This window comes from Budorcas taxicolor, chromosome 8 (genome assembly GCF_023091745.1).
Source record: "Budorcas taxicolor isolate Tak-1 chromosome 8, Takin1.1, whole genome shotgun sequence".
NCBI lineage: Eukaryota > Metazoa > Chordata > Mammalia > Artiodactyla > Bovidae > Budorcas > Budorcas taxicolor.
Genome location: NC_068917.1, coordinates 72,628,387 through 72,643,356, shown reverse-complemented (window position 1 = coordinate 72,643,356; position 14,970 = coordinate 72,628,387). Strand labels below are relative to the sequence as shown.

The following is a 14,970-nucleotide window of genomic DNA, read 5'->3' as shown; positions in this document are numbered from 1 at the left end:
TTTGCCGTGAAGTGATGGGACTGGATGCCATGATCTTAGTTTTCTGAATGTTGAGCTTTAAATGATGAATGACTGCTAATAGATACAGGGTTTCCTTTTGGGTGATAAAAATGTTCTAAAATTAGTTAGTGGTGGGAATTCTCTGGCAAACCAGTGGTTAGGACTCTGCTTTCACTGCCAAGGGTGCAGGTTCAATCCCTGGTCTGGGAACTAAGATCCCACAAGCTGCACAGCATGGCCAGAAATAAAATTAGTGATGAGAGTTGTACAAGTCTGTGAGTATACCCAAAACACCAAATTGTACACTTAGAATGAATCTTACAGTATGTGAATTTCATCTCATAAAGTTGTTATTTAAGATTAATAAAGCAGGTTCTGAGTAGAGGTGACAGGTTGTGGGATTTGTGAGAGAGAAACTAGGTATATATAGTATAATATAATGTATCTATATATATAGCACATTATACATTATACTGTGTAATATTATGCATCTAGTTTTATCTCCCTTACAAATCCTACAAGAAACACAGTGAGGTGATTTTTTTTAAAATCATGAATCTACAAATTCAAGGAAAATAGAGACATCAACAACACTTGGTTTTCATTTGTTTCTATGCATATTTTTATTTCTTTTTTTATTTCTTCTGTGATTTCTTAGTTATTCAGAAGCGTGTTGTTCAGCCTCCATATGTTGGAATTTTTAATAGTTTTTTTTTTCCTGTAATTGACATCTAATCTTACTGCATTGTGATCAGAAAAGATGCTTGGAATGATTTCAACTTTTTTGAATTTACCAAGGCTAGGTTTATGGCCCAGGATGTGATCTATCCTGGAGAAGGTTCCGTGTGCACTTAAAAAAAAGGTGAAATTCATTGTTTTGGTGTGAAATGTCCTATAGACATCAATTAGGTCTAACTGGTCCATTGTATCATTTAAAGTTTGTGTTTCCTAGCTAATTTTCTGTTTAGTTGATCTGTTCATAGGTGTGAGTGGGATATTAAAGTCTCCCCCTATTGTGTTATTGTTAATTTCCCCTTTCATACTTGTTAGCATTTGCCTTACGTATTGCAGTGCTCCTATGTTGGGTGCATATATATTTATAATTGTTACATCATCTTCTTGGAGTGATCCTTTTATCATTATGTCGTCTCCTTCTTTGACTCTTTTCACAGCCTTTATTTCAAAGTCTGTTTTATCTGATATGAGTACTGCTACCCCTGCTTTCTTTTGGTCTCCATTTGCGTGCAATATCTTTTTCCAGCCCTTCACTTTCAGTCTGTATGTGTCCCTTGTTTTGTGGTGGGTCTCTTGCAGACAGCATATATGGGGTCTTGTTTTTGTATCCATTCAGCCAGTCTTTGTCTTTTGGTTGGGGCATTCAACCCATTTACATTTAAGGTAATTATTGATAAGTATGATCCCATTGCCATTTACTTTGTTGTTTGGGGTTCAAGTTTATACATCTTTTCTGTGTTTCCTGTCCTGCAAAAAAAAAAAAAAAGACCCTATTTTTAAAGCAAACTTCATATATATATTTTAATAATCTTTGTGATTTTGTTTTGTTTGTTTTTTAAATATTGTATTTTTGAGAGTCTAACCTCTACTCTAGATTTTTAATCTTTGCTTTTTGGTATTTGTTATCAACAACACTTGGGGTTTAGAATGCAGTTACATTGAGTGATGGACTTTGCATTTCCCAGGAAGCCAGAGCATGAACTGGCATTCAGGAAAACCAAGAACTTCCATCATAAAATCCTCAAAGGTTCAGGAATTGGTGGCCCTGGACACCTCTAGAAGTGAAGCGAAGCCAAACACTCAGGTTAGGAAGACTGGTTGAAAGCTGCCTATGAAAAAGTTGAGTCCTGCCATCTCCTCCCCACGTCCATTTCCCCAGAGACTGTCCCCACCTCACCCTAGCAGAAGAATGAAAGGGCTGCACCCTGAAGAGTGTGAAGCAGAGAGTTTCTCTACAGGGGCACACAAAAGTGGATTTACTGTGTGAAACTAATAAAGCCTCAACTTCAGGGCCCCTTGCTTACATGGACTTTGTCCAGGGCCCTGGTAGGAGACCTAGCCATGTGTGCAAATAATCCTATTTCCATAAACTTTGGAAATGTATTTATACTGCACTCAGTTAAGAATACCTCTGCCTTCCTTTCTTCCATTTTCTTTTTTTACTATTTTTTTTAGTACAGTTGATTTACAATGTTGTGTTAGTTTCTGCTGTAGAGCAAAGTGAATCAGTTATACAAATACTTGTATCCATTCTTTTTAAAATTCTGTTTCCATGTAGGTTGTGTGTGTAGGTTCCCATGTAGGTCAGTCACGTCCAACTCTTTGCAACCCCATGGACTGTGGCTCACCAGGCTCCTCTGTCCATGGGATTTTTCAGGCAAAAATACTGGAGTGGGTTGTCATTTCCTTTTCAGGGGATCTTCCCAACCAGGGATCAAACCTGAGTCTCCTGCATCTCCTGAATTGGCAGGCAGGTTTTTTGTTTTCTTTTTTTTTAACACTGAGCCCCTGTGAGGCCCCCCTTACACATTATTACAGAGTATTGAGTAGAGTTCCCTGTGCTACACATTAAGTCCTTATTGCTTAGTTATCTATTTTATATATAGTAGTATGTATATGTCAGTCCCAAACTCCCAACTTATTCCTCCCTGATCTTTTTACCTTGGTGACCATAAGTTTGTTTTCTATATCTGACTCAGTTTCTATTTTGTAAAAGGTTCATCTGTACCATTTTTTTAGATTCCACATAAAAGCGGTATCATATGATGTTTGTCTTTGTGTGACTTCACTCAGTATTACAATCTCTAGGTCCTCCTTTTTCTTCTATATACTCCTCTTCATGTCAGGCAGCTTTAGAGTAGCCTAGACGTTTTTTGAGATGGGACAGGATTGGGGTGGGGGGATGTTGAATTGAAAGTTTGCTGTTTTGACTTCAACTTGTAAGGAGATTTTTGGAAATCTTTAATAAACCAAGTGACAAATTATAGACTCCTAAGTTGGAAATATACAAAGGATATACCTTTTTTGGACATCTTCAAATTTATTTTATAGTTAAAAGAAAAATTCGATTAAAATAAAACACAAAACAAGTGACGGGGGGGTGGGCAATGGAATCATAGATATTATTCTGAAATCAAGTAAAGTGTAACAAAACAATGTCACATTGTACCAGAAGCTAGCAATTCATTAAGAGAATAGATCAGTTTTAAATAGAAGTGATGATTATTTGATAATCCAGCTAATGAGGAGGAGCAAATCATATGAACATGTTGCTAAAACATTTAAATTTCTAATGGATTTAACATGAAAGACATAACAAAGAAAACATAAAACTCATGGTATGCCCTCCTACAAGGACATCAGTGACAAACCAGTTTCTCTCATTAATTCAGAGAGCATTTAAGATTAGTCATTGTACAAGAAAATCTGAAATGTGCCCTGAAATCTTACAGTTTACTTATGAAAGAAACATGAGATTTTCATAAATTTTACAACAGTCCTAAAATTTATATTATATGTTTCCAGTAAGCTGCATCAAAAAGCTTTTCTAAACTGTCAGTAATAGAAAACAAATTTCAATCAACGCCACTGGAAAAAAGGCTGAATTATCTTTCTTTTCTCTCTAAGAAAATGCTTCATCAAGTCTGTGTCATATGAAGAGGCAAACATAGACTATGTAGCCAAAACAAAAAGTAGAGAAGTAAATATAAAGGTGTGTCGGGCTCGCTCAGTCGTGTCCGACTCTTCGAGACCCCATGGACTGCAGCCCACTGGGGCTCCTCCGTCCATGGGATTTTCCAGGCAATAGTCCTGGAGTGGATTGCCGTTTCCTTCTCCAGGGGATCTTCCCAACCCAGGGATCGAACCTGGGTCTCCCACATTGTAGACAGATGCTCTACAGTCTGAGCCACCAGGGAAGTCCCATGTTACCAGTAGGCTACATAAAAAAGCTTTTCTAAACTGTCAGTAATAGAAAACAAATTTCAATCAATGCCACTGGGGAAAAGGCTGAATTATCTTTCTTTTCTCTCTAAGAAAATGATTTATCAAGTCTGTGTCATATGAAGAGGCAATCATAGACTATGCAGCCAAAAAAAAAAAAATGTAGAGAAGTAAATATAAAGGTGTGTCAGGCAGATGATTAATAAAAATATTAGGTTATTCTTGATTTTCTGATGTTCATGTTATTTGTCAGGTTTTATAACTTGTAATTTATGATGCTCTTTCTCTGTCTAAATAAACATTCACTATCAGACCTATTTTTACATTTGCAGCTTTGCGATCTCTTTCTGTAAAAGGGCATGCAGAATTGTGTACTCTTCAGGGCCACAACACCTAGACCCGCTTCAGGCGCAGGTGCAGGTAGGACTTCACAGGCGACGAAGTGGGTGAATGCATATGGAGTGCTGACACACCCCTTCCCCACGTGCACACACACACGGCCTCGTCTGCTCCCTGCGATCCCAGAACAGTGAGCTAGGTCTTTATATCCAGTGCATGGGAGTGGAAGAATCGTCTCTAGGGAATTTCACCTCCCTCAGAGAAAAGATCAGCTACTGACATCAAGGATCCCCTATAAGACTTCTCAGCCAGATCATCCTACACAATAGGCAGACACTATTCATGTACTCACAGCTGCCTTTTGGGTCCTAGTCATATATTCGAGAAGATAACCAAGTACTCTTCATCCAAGGGGCGTATTTAGTGTGAAAAACGGAGACTAAAACCAAAAAAGCAACTTGAAGGGAAACTGAGACTCTAAAGGAAGAGGAAGCTCTTTTCAAAGCTCTCATTGAAAGTTTCAGATAAAGCATCTGATAAGTAAAAACAGGTTACTCTTTTTTTGAAAAGACATCCTGAAAATTAAGAAGAGCTGTTGAAATGAAAAACGTGATAGCAGAAATGAAAATCTCTTTAGAAATATTAAAAAGTAAGGAAACATTGAGAAAAAAAAAAGAGAAATTGGAGGACCAACCAAGGTCAGCACCAGAATTATTTCAGAAATTTTTTTAAAAAGCAAACAGAAAATGGGAGTGGGTCATCAACAACAAAGTCTCCTTTAATCCAAGAACTAAAGATTATAAATGGCCAACTTAACAGAGTCCTGTGAATACCCCAGCACAATGGATAAAAACACCACAAGGTACATTGTTGTGAAATTCTGCACTGCAGAGGACGCACATCTGATCCTCAAAGCTTGCATGAAGAGAATAAAAAGCAGATCCCATGCAAAGGTTTGGGAATCCGAGTGGCTTCAGACTTCACCACCTAAAAGGTACTGGGAAAAGAGAAGCCAAGGAACCAGTGCCTGGAAGTCATTCCCAGCCTATAATTCTATACCCAGTCCAAGTAACTATAGCGTGAGGATAGGGTAAAAAGAGTTTGGGTTGTGCCATCTCAAAAATGATCTCCAGGACTTCGTTGGTGGTTCAGTGGCTAAGACTCCACACTCCCAATGCAGAGGGCCCGGGTTCAATCCCTGGTCAGAGAACTAGATTCCACATGCTTCAACTAAGACCTGGCACAACCAAATAAATATATTTTTTAAAAAATGATCTCCCTTACACTTTGTCCACCCAAATGAGGACTAAACCAAGAAAGGAAGACTCAGAGTCCAGGTGGAGAAGCTCCTAGGAGAGAGGCCAAAGAAGTCCCTGTGAAGATGGTGATGGGAGAGCCCAGGAGAGGCAGCCCATCCAGACTAGGTTCAAAGCTCCAGTAGAGACTTTCAGGAAGGGAAGGTGATAGAATACCTAATACAAGGGAATGTACTGAGTAGATTTAGACAATTGAGAGAGGATTAGGGCTCAACATAGAAAATTAAGCATGTGAAAGTAAAAACTATTTTTAGGGAAACTTATGCAGTGTTCGGAGTTCTGTGTTGCTGTGTAACAGATTACCTCCCTCCCCACCCAACCACCAACAGTGCCTCCCAACAATACCAGCTTCAGATTGTCAGGAATTTGGGAGTGGCTCAGCTGGGGAGTTTGGCTTGGGAACTCTGCTGTCTCCTGAAGATTTGGCTGAGGCTGAACAGTCTGCTGGCTGCCACATGCAGGAAGGAAAACAAATCACATTATGTTCCTAATAGTGTATTTCATATGAATCTAACCAGATCACAGTGTAACTCTATTGAGAAGACAGAGTTGCAAGTATGCCTTTGGTAATAGGGGTGAAGACCCAAAAGAGGTGCATGTGTTTGTTTAGTTAAATCTTCTTCCACGATAAAAAGTCAATAGCTAGGGCCTGAAACCTAATAATCACTGAGGGGCAATGCTTACATTTTCTATTTAAAGATGCAAAGGTACATATCAAAAAACAACAACAAAAAAAGAACAGCCAAGTTAGAAGTGCTCATCTCAAGCAATTGAGATTGGGGAGTCTAGAACCTAATGTTTTGCCTAGCAAACATTGTTCCCTTGTTAAACAGTGCACATGTATAGCTTTAATAAGAGCAAAGCTTAAAGAGGAAATCATAAAAGTAATAAATCTAGATGAATTTTTCTGTGTTGGGGTGGAGGAGGCAGGTCTTTGTAGGATATCAAAAGAAGAAATCGTAAAGGAAAAAGATAGACTTGGTCATTTTGGCTTCATACTAATTAAAACCCTCTGTCCGTTAAATACACACACACATGTATAAAATGGAGAGGAAAACAGTAAGCCAGGAAAAGAATCCTGATACACTGTCCAAAGCGCTGGTAGCAAAATAGAAACTATTTCAGTCCTTTAAAAATATATAAACTGTTTCAGTCTGTCTCAGGATCCATTTGGCAAGTGAATCAAAACCTTGAACCTGCAGGTATCCTTTGACCCAACAATTCCAACTAATTGTAACTAATCCTTGATGTGCCCAAAGATTTAGCCATTCCTTTTCATTTTGAAGAGAAGAAAAACTTGAAGCAGTTGAAATGAACAGTAAGTGAGCGATGTGAGTACAAAAAGAAAAATAGTGGTACAGTTGATTAATGAAATACTAGTTAGCTCTTAAAAGGCAGGCTAATTATTATACAGAGTGAAGTCAGAGAAAACAAATGCCATATTTTAACACATACATATGCAATCTAGAAAGATGGTGCTGATGAATGTAGAAAGATGGTGCAGGGCAGCAATGGAGATGCTGACGTAGAGAACAGACTTGTGAACACAGGGGAGGAGGGAAAGATGAGGATGAATGGAGACAGAAGCATGGAAACATATATATTACCATATGTAAAATAGATAGCCAGTGGGAATCTGATGAATGACTTGGAACTCAAACTAAGGCTCTGCAACAACCTAGAGGGGTAGGATGGGGTGGGAGGGAGGTTCAGAGGGAGAGAATATATGTATACCTATCACTGATTCATGTTGATGTATGGCAGAAACCAATAGAATATTGTAAAGCAGTTATCCTTTAATTAAAAACAAATAATATAAATTAATTAAAAATAAATAATGAAAAAAGAAAAAGGCCAATGAAAACTAAGTTGGCATATAAAAACACTCCTGATATATGGTCCCTTTATTTTTTAAAAGTTGTGTAAGTAGTGCATCTACTGTATACATGTGCACACTCATGTACACTGAGATTTAGGTGGTACTTTTTCTCTGGGATTTTGTGTGTTTGTATCTGTGTTGTGTTCTTCATGGTTTTCAACACTGATCAGGTGTTATTTTTATAGTCAAGAAAAAAAGTAAATTTTTTCTTAAGTTTATTTGAGAAATAGGGAAAGTGCAAAGAAGAGAACAGTAATCATATTCCCACCACCCGGAATTAACTACTAACATTTGGCATATCTGCTTCAAGCTTTGTTTTGTTTTGTGTGTGTGTGTTTTTTTTTTTCCTGCAAATGTTAAAATATAATTAACAGCAAAACACTAACCTTGGTTGTCTTTCGATAGGAGACTGGGGGCTGTTTGGGGTTTTTTTCTTTTTCTCCTCTTTCTGTCTCTTTTTTCTCTCTTCTAGGCTTTTCTGTATTTCTAAAGTTTTCTCTGATGAGCATGTTTTACTTTTTAAAGAGATGAAATGTAATCAACTGTAAAAGGTAGAATATTTTAAAATGCCAAATAAAGTCATCAACATTTCAAAGAAGGTCAGCAAAAGTTTGAGACTCAGAACAGCTTTGATGAAACCAAGAGAAGGGAAGGGTTCCCTGTGGGTGGAATGGCTGTGTCCCAGTTGCCCCAAGTTTTATACCTTTAGTCCTGATGAAATTGTAAATAATAGTGTTGATGCTAAAAAAAAAAAAATGGACATCCCACTTTGGGACAGGGATTTAGTATTTGGGGAATAAATGAACAGCCGCTTGGCTGAGTCAGGGTGGTAGCTGCATTGGCTGAAAGAGAAAGGAAGCTAAAAGGCAGAGCGAGACCGTATTAAGAGGCACAGTGACTACTGGTTTCGGAAGTCCCTTCACCAGTTCCAGGGCTGCTGCAGGAAATGTACACAATGAGCATCTTGTTGTCCAGAAAGCAAGGAAGTACTAAACAAAACACACACACACTGATGTGGGTGTGTCAAAAGGACACAGGAGCCAACTAAAAGAGCTCCCAAAGCTGGAACAGTCGGAAGAACAAATAAAGTAGTATTGGGTTATAAATCATATAAAATAAATATGCGTTTATACAAATGACTGAATAAATAAATAAACGAAGAACAGAATTCTCCCGTGCAGAATCCCAAATGACTTGTGCCAATACTCTGCCCTCCAGGAGGTAGAGTATAACTCCTCCTTAAGTATGGGCTGTTCCATAGTGGCTTCCTTCCAAAGAGGGGAGGGGGCGTACCAGGGCGTAGGGGTGGGAAGTGACCATAGAGGGGAGAATCCCGAGAAACACTGCTTCAGCCCAGTGACCGAGGCTCACATCAACCGTAAGAAGTCATGCTGAGAGACTTCCCTGGCAGTCCGGTGGTTTAGACTGCGCCTTCCAGTGCAGGGGGTGCAAGTTGGATCCCTGCTCTGGGAGCTAAGATCCTACATGCCTCGAGGCCAAAAAAAAAAAAAAAAGCAAAACATAGATCAGAAGCAATATTGTTGACAAAGTCAGTAAAGAATTTTTAGAAAATTCCAATGGTAAGGTTTTGTTTTTGTTTTTGTTTTTTTCAAAAAGTCACATTGATAGCTCAAACCCCCCACAACCCGTAACCCCAGTCCAGTCATGAGAAAAAGAGCAGACAAACCCCAGCCAAGGGACCATCCATAGAATACCTGACCAACACTCCTGAAAATGGTCAGGGTCATCAGAAAACAGGGAAGGTCTGAGAAAAGATCAAGAGGAGGCTAAGGAGACTTAACAACTAAACGGAATGCAGCGGCCTGGCTAGGATCCTGAACTTCAAAAGGACCTGAGGTCAAAACTAAGGGAATCTGAGTAAAGCACAGACTTTGATATCTCAGAATTGGCTTCTTAATTGTAATAAATATACCATGCAACTGTAAGAGGTTAATAATAAGGGAAACTGGGTGTGGAATATATGGAGTTAGGGACTGTCTTCACAATTGTTCTGTAAACCTAAAACTTTTAAAATTAAAAGTAACTTTTTTTTTTTTAAAGAAAAGCATTCTTCAGGCAGGGAGATGGCTTTTGAAGAGGTGAACTGAAACCTGATCAGAATTGAATGATAAAGTTCTAGGTGATTGTCAGTTGCTGACAGTGAGATTACAGAGACCTGGCTCCCTCTACACGGTGCATGTAGCCTCTCATTTGTGTAGAAGCACCCCTTTCAGCACCAGTCTCCTGATAACACGGTCCTCTTTTCGTGTCCTGTCTCATAACCATGAACCCTTTGTAAAATCCATAGTATTTTAAGATGAGGTATTGTGGTCAGATGGTTTTTCATAATTTCTTCAAATACATGTGAAGGAATGTGTTCGTGTGAAAGAGTATTACACTCTGAGAAGCCGAGAGAAATGTGGACAAATCGAGGCCCTGACAGTTGGTTCTGCGTCCTGTCGTTGCATGGCCCTGGGCCCGTCACTGCGCCCCACCATATCTCCTTCTCCATCCACCAAATGAGAGGGTTGAACTGGAAAAATTTCTATGGTAACTCGCAGCTCTAAAAATACTGTGATTCTAAATTAAGATTTAGAGAGAAAGAGGCTGTGGCACCACAAGTAATGGAACCGAGGTTCCTAATTCCTTTGTCTCTAGTTGGCGGTGATGTGTGTGTGTGTTAGCTGCTCAGTCACGTCCAACTCTTGCAGCCCCATGCACTGTAGCCTGCATGTAGGCTCCTCCGTCCATGGGACTTCCCAGGCAAGAACACTGGAGTGGGTTGCCATGCGCTTCTCCAGGGGATCTTCCCAACCCAGGGATGGAACCCGGGTCTCCCGCACGGCAGGCGGGTTCTTTACCATCAGAGCCACTGGGGAGGCAGTAGTACCGGACACCAAGCTAGAATCACTTTGATGGCTGCTCCGAGTCATTTTTGGAATTCTCATCCTGCTCCCCACATTCTTGGAAGGGAAATTCAGTGTAGAATTCAGGTTTTAGATAAGCTGAAAGGACCACCTAGTCCAACTCCTTTGTTTTATAGTTTGTCTAAGAAACTAGTCAGAGGCAGAGACCAAGGTTTCTGATTCCTGGTCTCGAGCTTTTTATAGGCCTTATGCTTGCCACAGAGCGGAATCAGTCCTTTTGCAATGCCACCAGGACCTCATTTGCACTGTTACCAAAATGGTCCTTGAAGGCAGTGTCTCACTGTCCAAAACCATTCTGTCAATCAGGGGAAAAGTAACTGGGGGGAGGGGGAGGAGTCTAAGGCTCTCCCCTTAACCTGTCTTCTTCAGGTCTGAGAAAAGGAAGTAGCAATTTCATTTTTTTCCCCTTTGCTTTTCGGTTCCATCGCTTCCCTTTCCCTGGTAATGACACAGCCAGAGCTGATTTGTTTACAGAAGCCACGTGAATGAGCCAGCCGCCAAAGGGTTAACACTCCCAAATTACGGGGCTGGGTTAACAATAAACAGGATGTCCTCCAGAAATTAAATTTAAACCGCTGTGACTCAGGCCGGCCCATCCTCTCAACCAGATCGTTGTCTGGGGTTATTATCGGTGGTTAATTATACCATTGGGTTTAGTGGCAGTGTTGGTCAGTGCGGGCCAGAAGTCAGGCTCCAGGAGAGGGATGTGTGTAGGGAGGGGGTGAGGGATGCGGTGGGAGCGGGAGGTTTGAATGGAAGGGACCACTGGTCCTGAGCCTGGAAGGAGAGCCTTGACGGGGGGGTCCAACCCGCACCCCGAGGGCTCTTCCCTGAGCTGATCCCGGCCAGGAAGGCTTCCCTCCCTCCTGCCTGGGTAGGAGAAGCCTGTGCTTCTGTAGCTGTTGGGTTGCATTGTGGCTTCTTTAAGTCTCAGAATTATAGGATCGTAGAATTTTCAGCACCTGAAGGAAGCTTGTAGACTTGTAGACTCCCAGTTTAACCCTCTGGTTTCCCAGAGTAGGAGATTAAGTCCTGGCACAGTCCTGGGGAAGGGCAGCCTGTCCGTGAGAGGGGAGGTGGGGTTAGACTCTTCCACCATGACCTTTCTCCCATCAGGGCAAGCTGTCTTCCATTTCCAGGTGGACAACCTGAGGGGCAGAGCTTCCCAGCAAGTTCGAGCCAACCTTGAGCTGAATTCAGATTCTTCACCAAGCTAGCTTTATTTAGATGTTGTCAGTTCTTGCGGGACATAACCCAGCCTGACTGATCCTTAATGCCCCTGCAATTTGTCCTCCCCAGCCCCACAAGAAGCTCTCCACAGTTTCAGAATTTCCCTGGTGGTCCAGTGATTAAGACTACATGCTCTCAATGCAGGAGGCCTGGGTTCAACCCCTGGTCAGGGAACTAGATCCCACATGCTGCAACGAAGACCCAGTGCAACCAAATATATAAATAAATACATATTTTTAAAAATCAGGTTAAAAAAAAAAAATGCCCTCCACAGTGTGTCTCTCTCTAGAAAATAGGGAAGCACCTACTACAGATGAGAGTGGGTTTTTTGTTTGTTTGTCTTCTATGTATTTATTTATTTGGGGGGAGATGATAGTGGGTTTTGTGGTGGTTTTTTAAAGGCATGTTTTCAAGGATGAGAACTGTCCAGGTGAGCATGTGACGTCTCTGCCCTAGCCACTCCCCAAGATGCAAGCTTTGTAGTGACTGTTTGCTAGTACAGTGTCTCGCCTTTGCTGGCTTCACCTTTGCAGTGTATTTAAACAACAGACAGTAGTGCTCAGGGCATCTCCACCTGCGTGTCTGTGGAGGACCACTGCTGCCTGGCTGCTGATGGTCCTCGACCCAAGTCATGTGGTATGAGTACCCTAAGGTGAGGCACCCCTTCCAGGGGAGAAGTGGCTGTACCTCATTGAATCTTTTCAGCCACGTCCTTTCCCATTTCTCCTAACCTCCCTCTTCATCTCTCTCTGTCTCTCTCACAGGATTCCTTTCAAGATTGGGCAGCCCAAGAAACAGATTGTCCCCAAAACAGTGAGTAACCACTTCTTTGGCTCTGAGACGCACGTGGCCTTTGTATAGAACCGGAGCTTTGACTCAGCGGGTCATGGGATGGAGAAGCAGAGCCGGTCTTATTACTTCCAGTTGCGTCACTCTAGGGTCTCGCGTAGGTGGGGGCTTGCAGGGCCCTCCTGTCCCAGGACACTTTATTCTCTCAGGTCAGCCTGGGCCCCTCCCCCTCCTTAGGGAAGTGGCAAGCGTGGGTCACAAGGTGACAGACACGCTGCTTCTGAGCAGCCTGTCACAGGGGTCTGGCTGTGACAATCTGCACTTTACTAAAAGCATTCATGAAACTCAGCAGGGATGTGCCCCAGACCTATATCTCCGGCCTCCTCAAGCTGCATAACATCCCAGGGAGCCTCCCTGGGATGCCCGGGTCCCCTTCTCTCTGCTGCTACATTCATTCCTAGGCAGGACCCAGAGCCACTCAGAGGAAGGGCATGATTGACTCCTACCCTCCTATGAAAAAGCAGAGACATCATTTTGCTGACAAAGGTCCATATAGTCAAAGCTATGGTTTTTCCAGTAGTCATGTTCGGGTGTGAGACTTGAACCATGAAGAATGCTGAGCACCGAAGAATTAATGCTTTTGAACTGTGGTGCTGGAGAAGATTCTTGAGTCCCTTGGATGGCAGGGAGATCAAACCAGTAAATCCTAAAGGAAATCAACCCTGAATATTCATTAGAAGGATTGATGCCGAAGCTCCAATACTCTGGCCACCTGATATGAAGAGCCAGATCATTAGAAAAGACCCTGATGCTGGGAAAGACTGAGGGCAGGAGAAGAAAGGGACAGCAGTGGATGAGATGGTTGGATGGCATCATTGACTGAGTGGACATGAGTTTGAGTAAACTCTGGGAGATAGAGAAAGACAGGGAAGCCTGACTTGCTACAGTCCGTGGGGTCTCAAAGAGTCATACATGACTTAGTGACTCATCGACAACAACCCTCTTGTAAGCTCACAGTTTTTACCCCCGGTTTATCATCCCAACCGAAGAGGAGGAGAATCTCGATTCTCAGGAAGTTGGAACTGTGCGACTTCTCTGGCGGTCCAGTGATTGGGACTCTGCCTCCACTGCAGGGGGCACAGGTTCAGTCCCTGGTCAGGGAACTGAGATCCCACATGCCGTGCCCTTAGAGATTGTCCAGTCCAGCCTCCAGTTTTCCTGATAAGGAGACCAGTGGCCGTAGAGTTGTGGTGACTTTCTAAGGTCTTACACCTAATTCTGACAGAGCTGGAATTAGGACTCGTGTTCAGGACCCTTGCCATTGCTTTGTACGTTCTCACTTGGACTGTGAAGACCTGAGATTTTGAAATTCTAGTCAGGAATGGCCTCTTCAACCCCTCACCCACAAATCTGAGTAAGACTCATAAGGGTCTAATGTGGGAGACCATAACTGTAAGCCTAGCACTTGTCAGCCTGCTGGAGGCTCTGCACTGTCTTCCGAGCCACTGGCAGTTCTTGTCTTAATAACCTTGGCTCAGGACTCAGGACCAGAGAAAACAATGGCACCCTACTCCAGTACTCTTGCCTGGAGAATCCCATGGACAGAGAAGCCTGGTAGGCTGCAGTCCATGGGGTCGCACAGAGTTGGCCACGACTGAAGCGACTTAGCAGCAGCAGCAAGACTCAGGACTGGGTTTGGCAGCAAGGGAAGTTCTGAGCACATCTGAGCACTGGCTTCATATTTGGGAAATCCACCATCAGGTCACTTAGGAGGAAATGGGCCTGTATTAAAAGATCCCTCCTGTTTTTCAAGCAAAGGCAGGCTAGGGACAGACTCAGAGCTTACCTCCCATGCAGAGGCTGAGCAGCTGTGGAGGCTGAGGCGCAGAGAATCTGGGCGTGCTGCAGCTGGCCACAGGAAGTGGGAAGGTGTGGCTTTGAGTCTCCAGAGTTTAATCCAGGGCAGATCTGAAAGGGAAGTGGTTTCGAGAAGGGTCTTTTATTCCCAGCACTCACTACCAAAAAACAAGCAAAGAAACAAAAATGTCTCCTAACATCCCAGCCTTCATCAAAATAGGCTTTGTTCTCCGTGAAAAAGTATAGACGAGAATGCAGTTTCTAGCTTCCTTGGCAGACTTCGCTGTTGGAAAGTCTCTGGGTCTTCTATTTGGGGGAATGGCCAGGACTCCCCAGAGGAAGGGCAAATGGCAGACTCAGTGCCTGTGGATGGGCCCAAGGCCTCCCTCTTCCCTTCCTAGAGTCCGTCGTGTTTGGGACAGAATTGTAGTCCTCTCACTCCTGGGATCAGCTCCTCCAGACAGACTGGGTAGCACTGAGTGGATTTGTAAGCTTCTCGGTCTGGATTCCCATCCTGGCCCTGCCACGTGCTGCCTGTGAGCCTCAGCAAGTTCCTTACCCTCTCTGAGCCTTCGTTTCAGGGGGTTTCTGTGGTTTTTTTTTTTTTTTTTGGTCAAGCCACCCTGCTGCATATGAGGTCTTAGTTCCCCAACCAGGGATCAAACCCCACCCCCTT

At 42.6% G+C, this 14,970-nt stretch overlaps 1 protein-coding gene across 2 annotated transcripts in view; it reads left to right on the top strand.

Annotated features, from left to right (window-relative positions):
- Positions 1-14,970, top strand: part of BIN3 (bridging integrator 3) — a 50,604-nt gene that overhangs the window by 15,275 nt on the left and 20,359 nt on the right. For both annotated transcript variants that reach the window (XM_052645040.1, XM_052645039.1), the window contains exon 2: positions 12,413-12,461. Coding sequence is in view for 1 of the 2 variants with exons in the window: in XM_052645039.1 (XP_052500999.1) it covers positions 12,413-12,461 (49 nt within the window). In the remaining variant the exon portion in view is untranslated. The remainder of the gene's footprint in view (positions 1-12,412; positions 12,462-14,970) is intronic.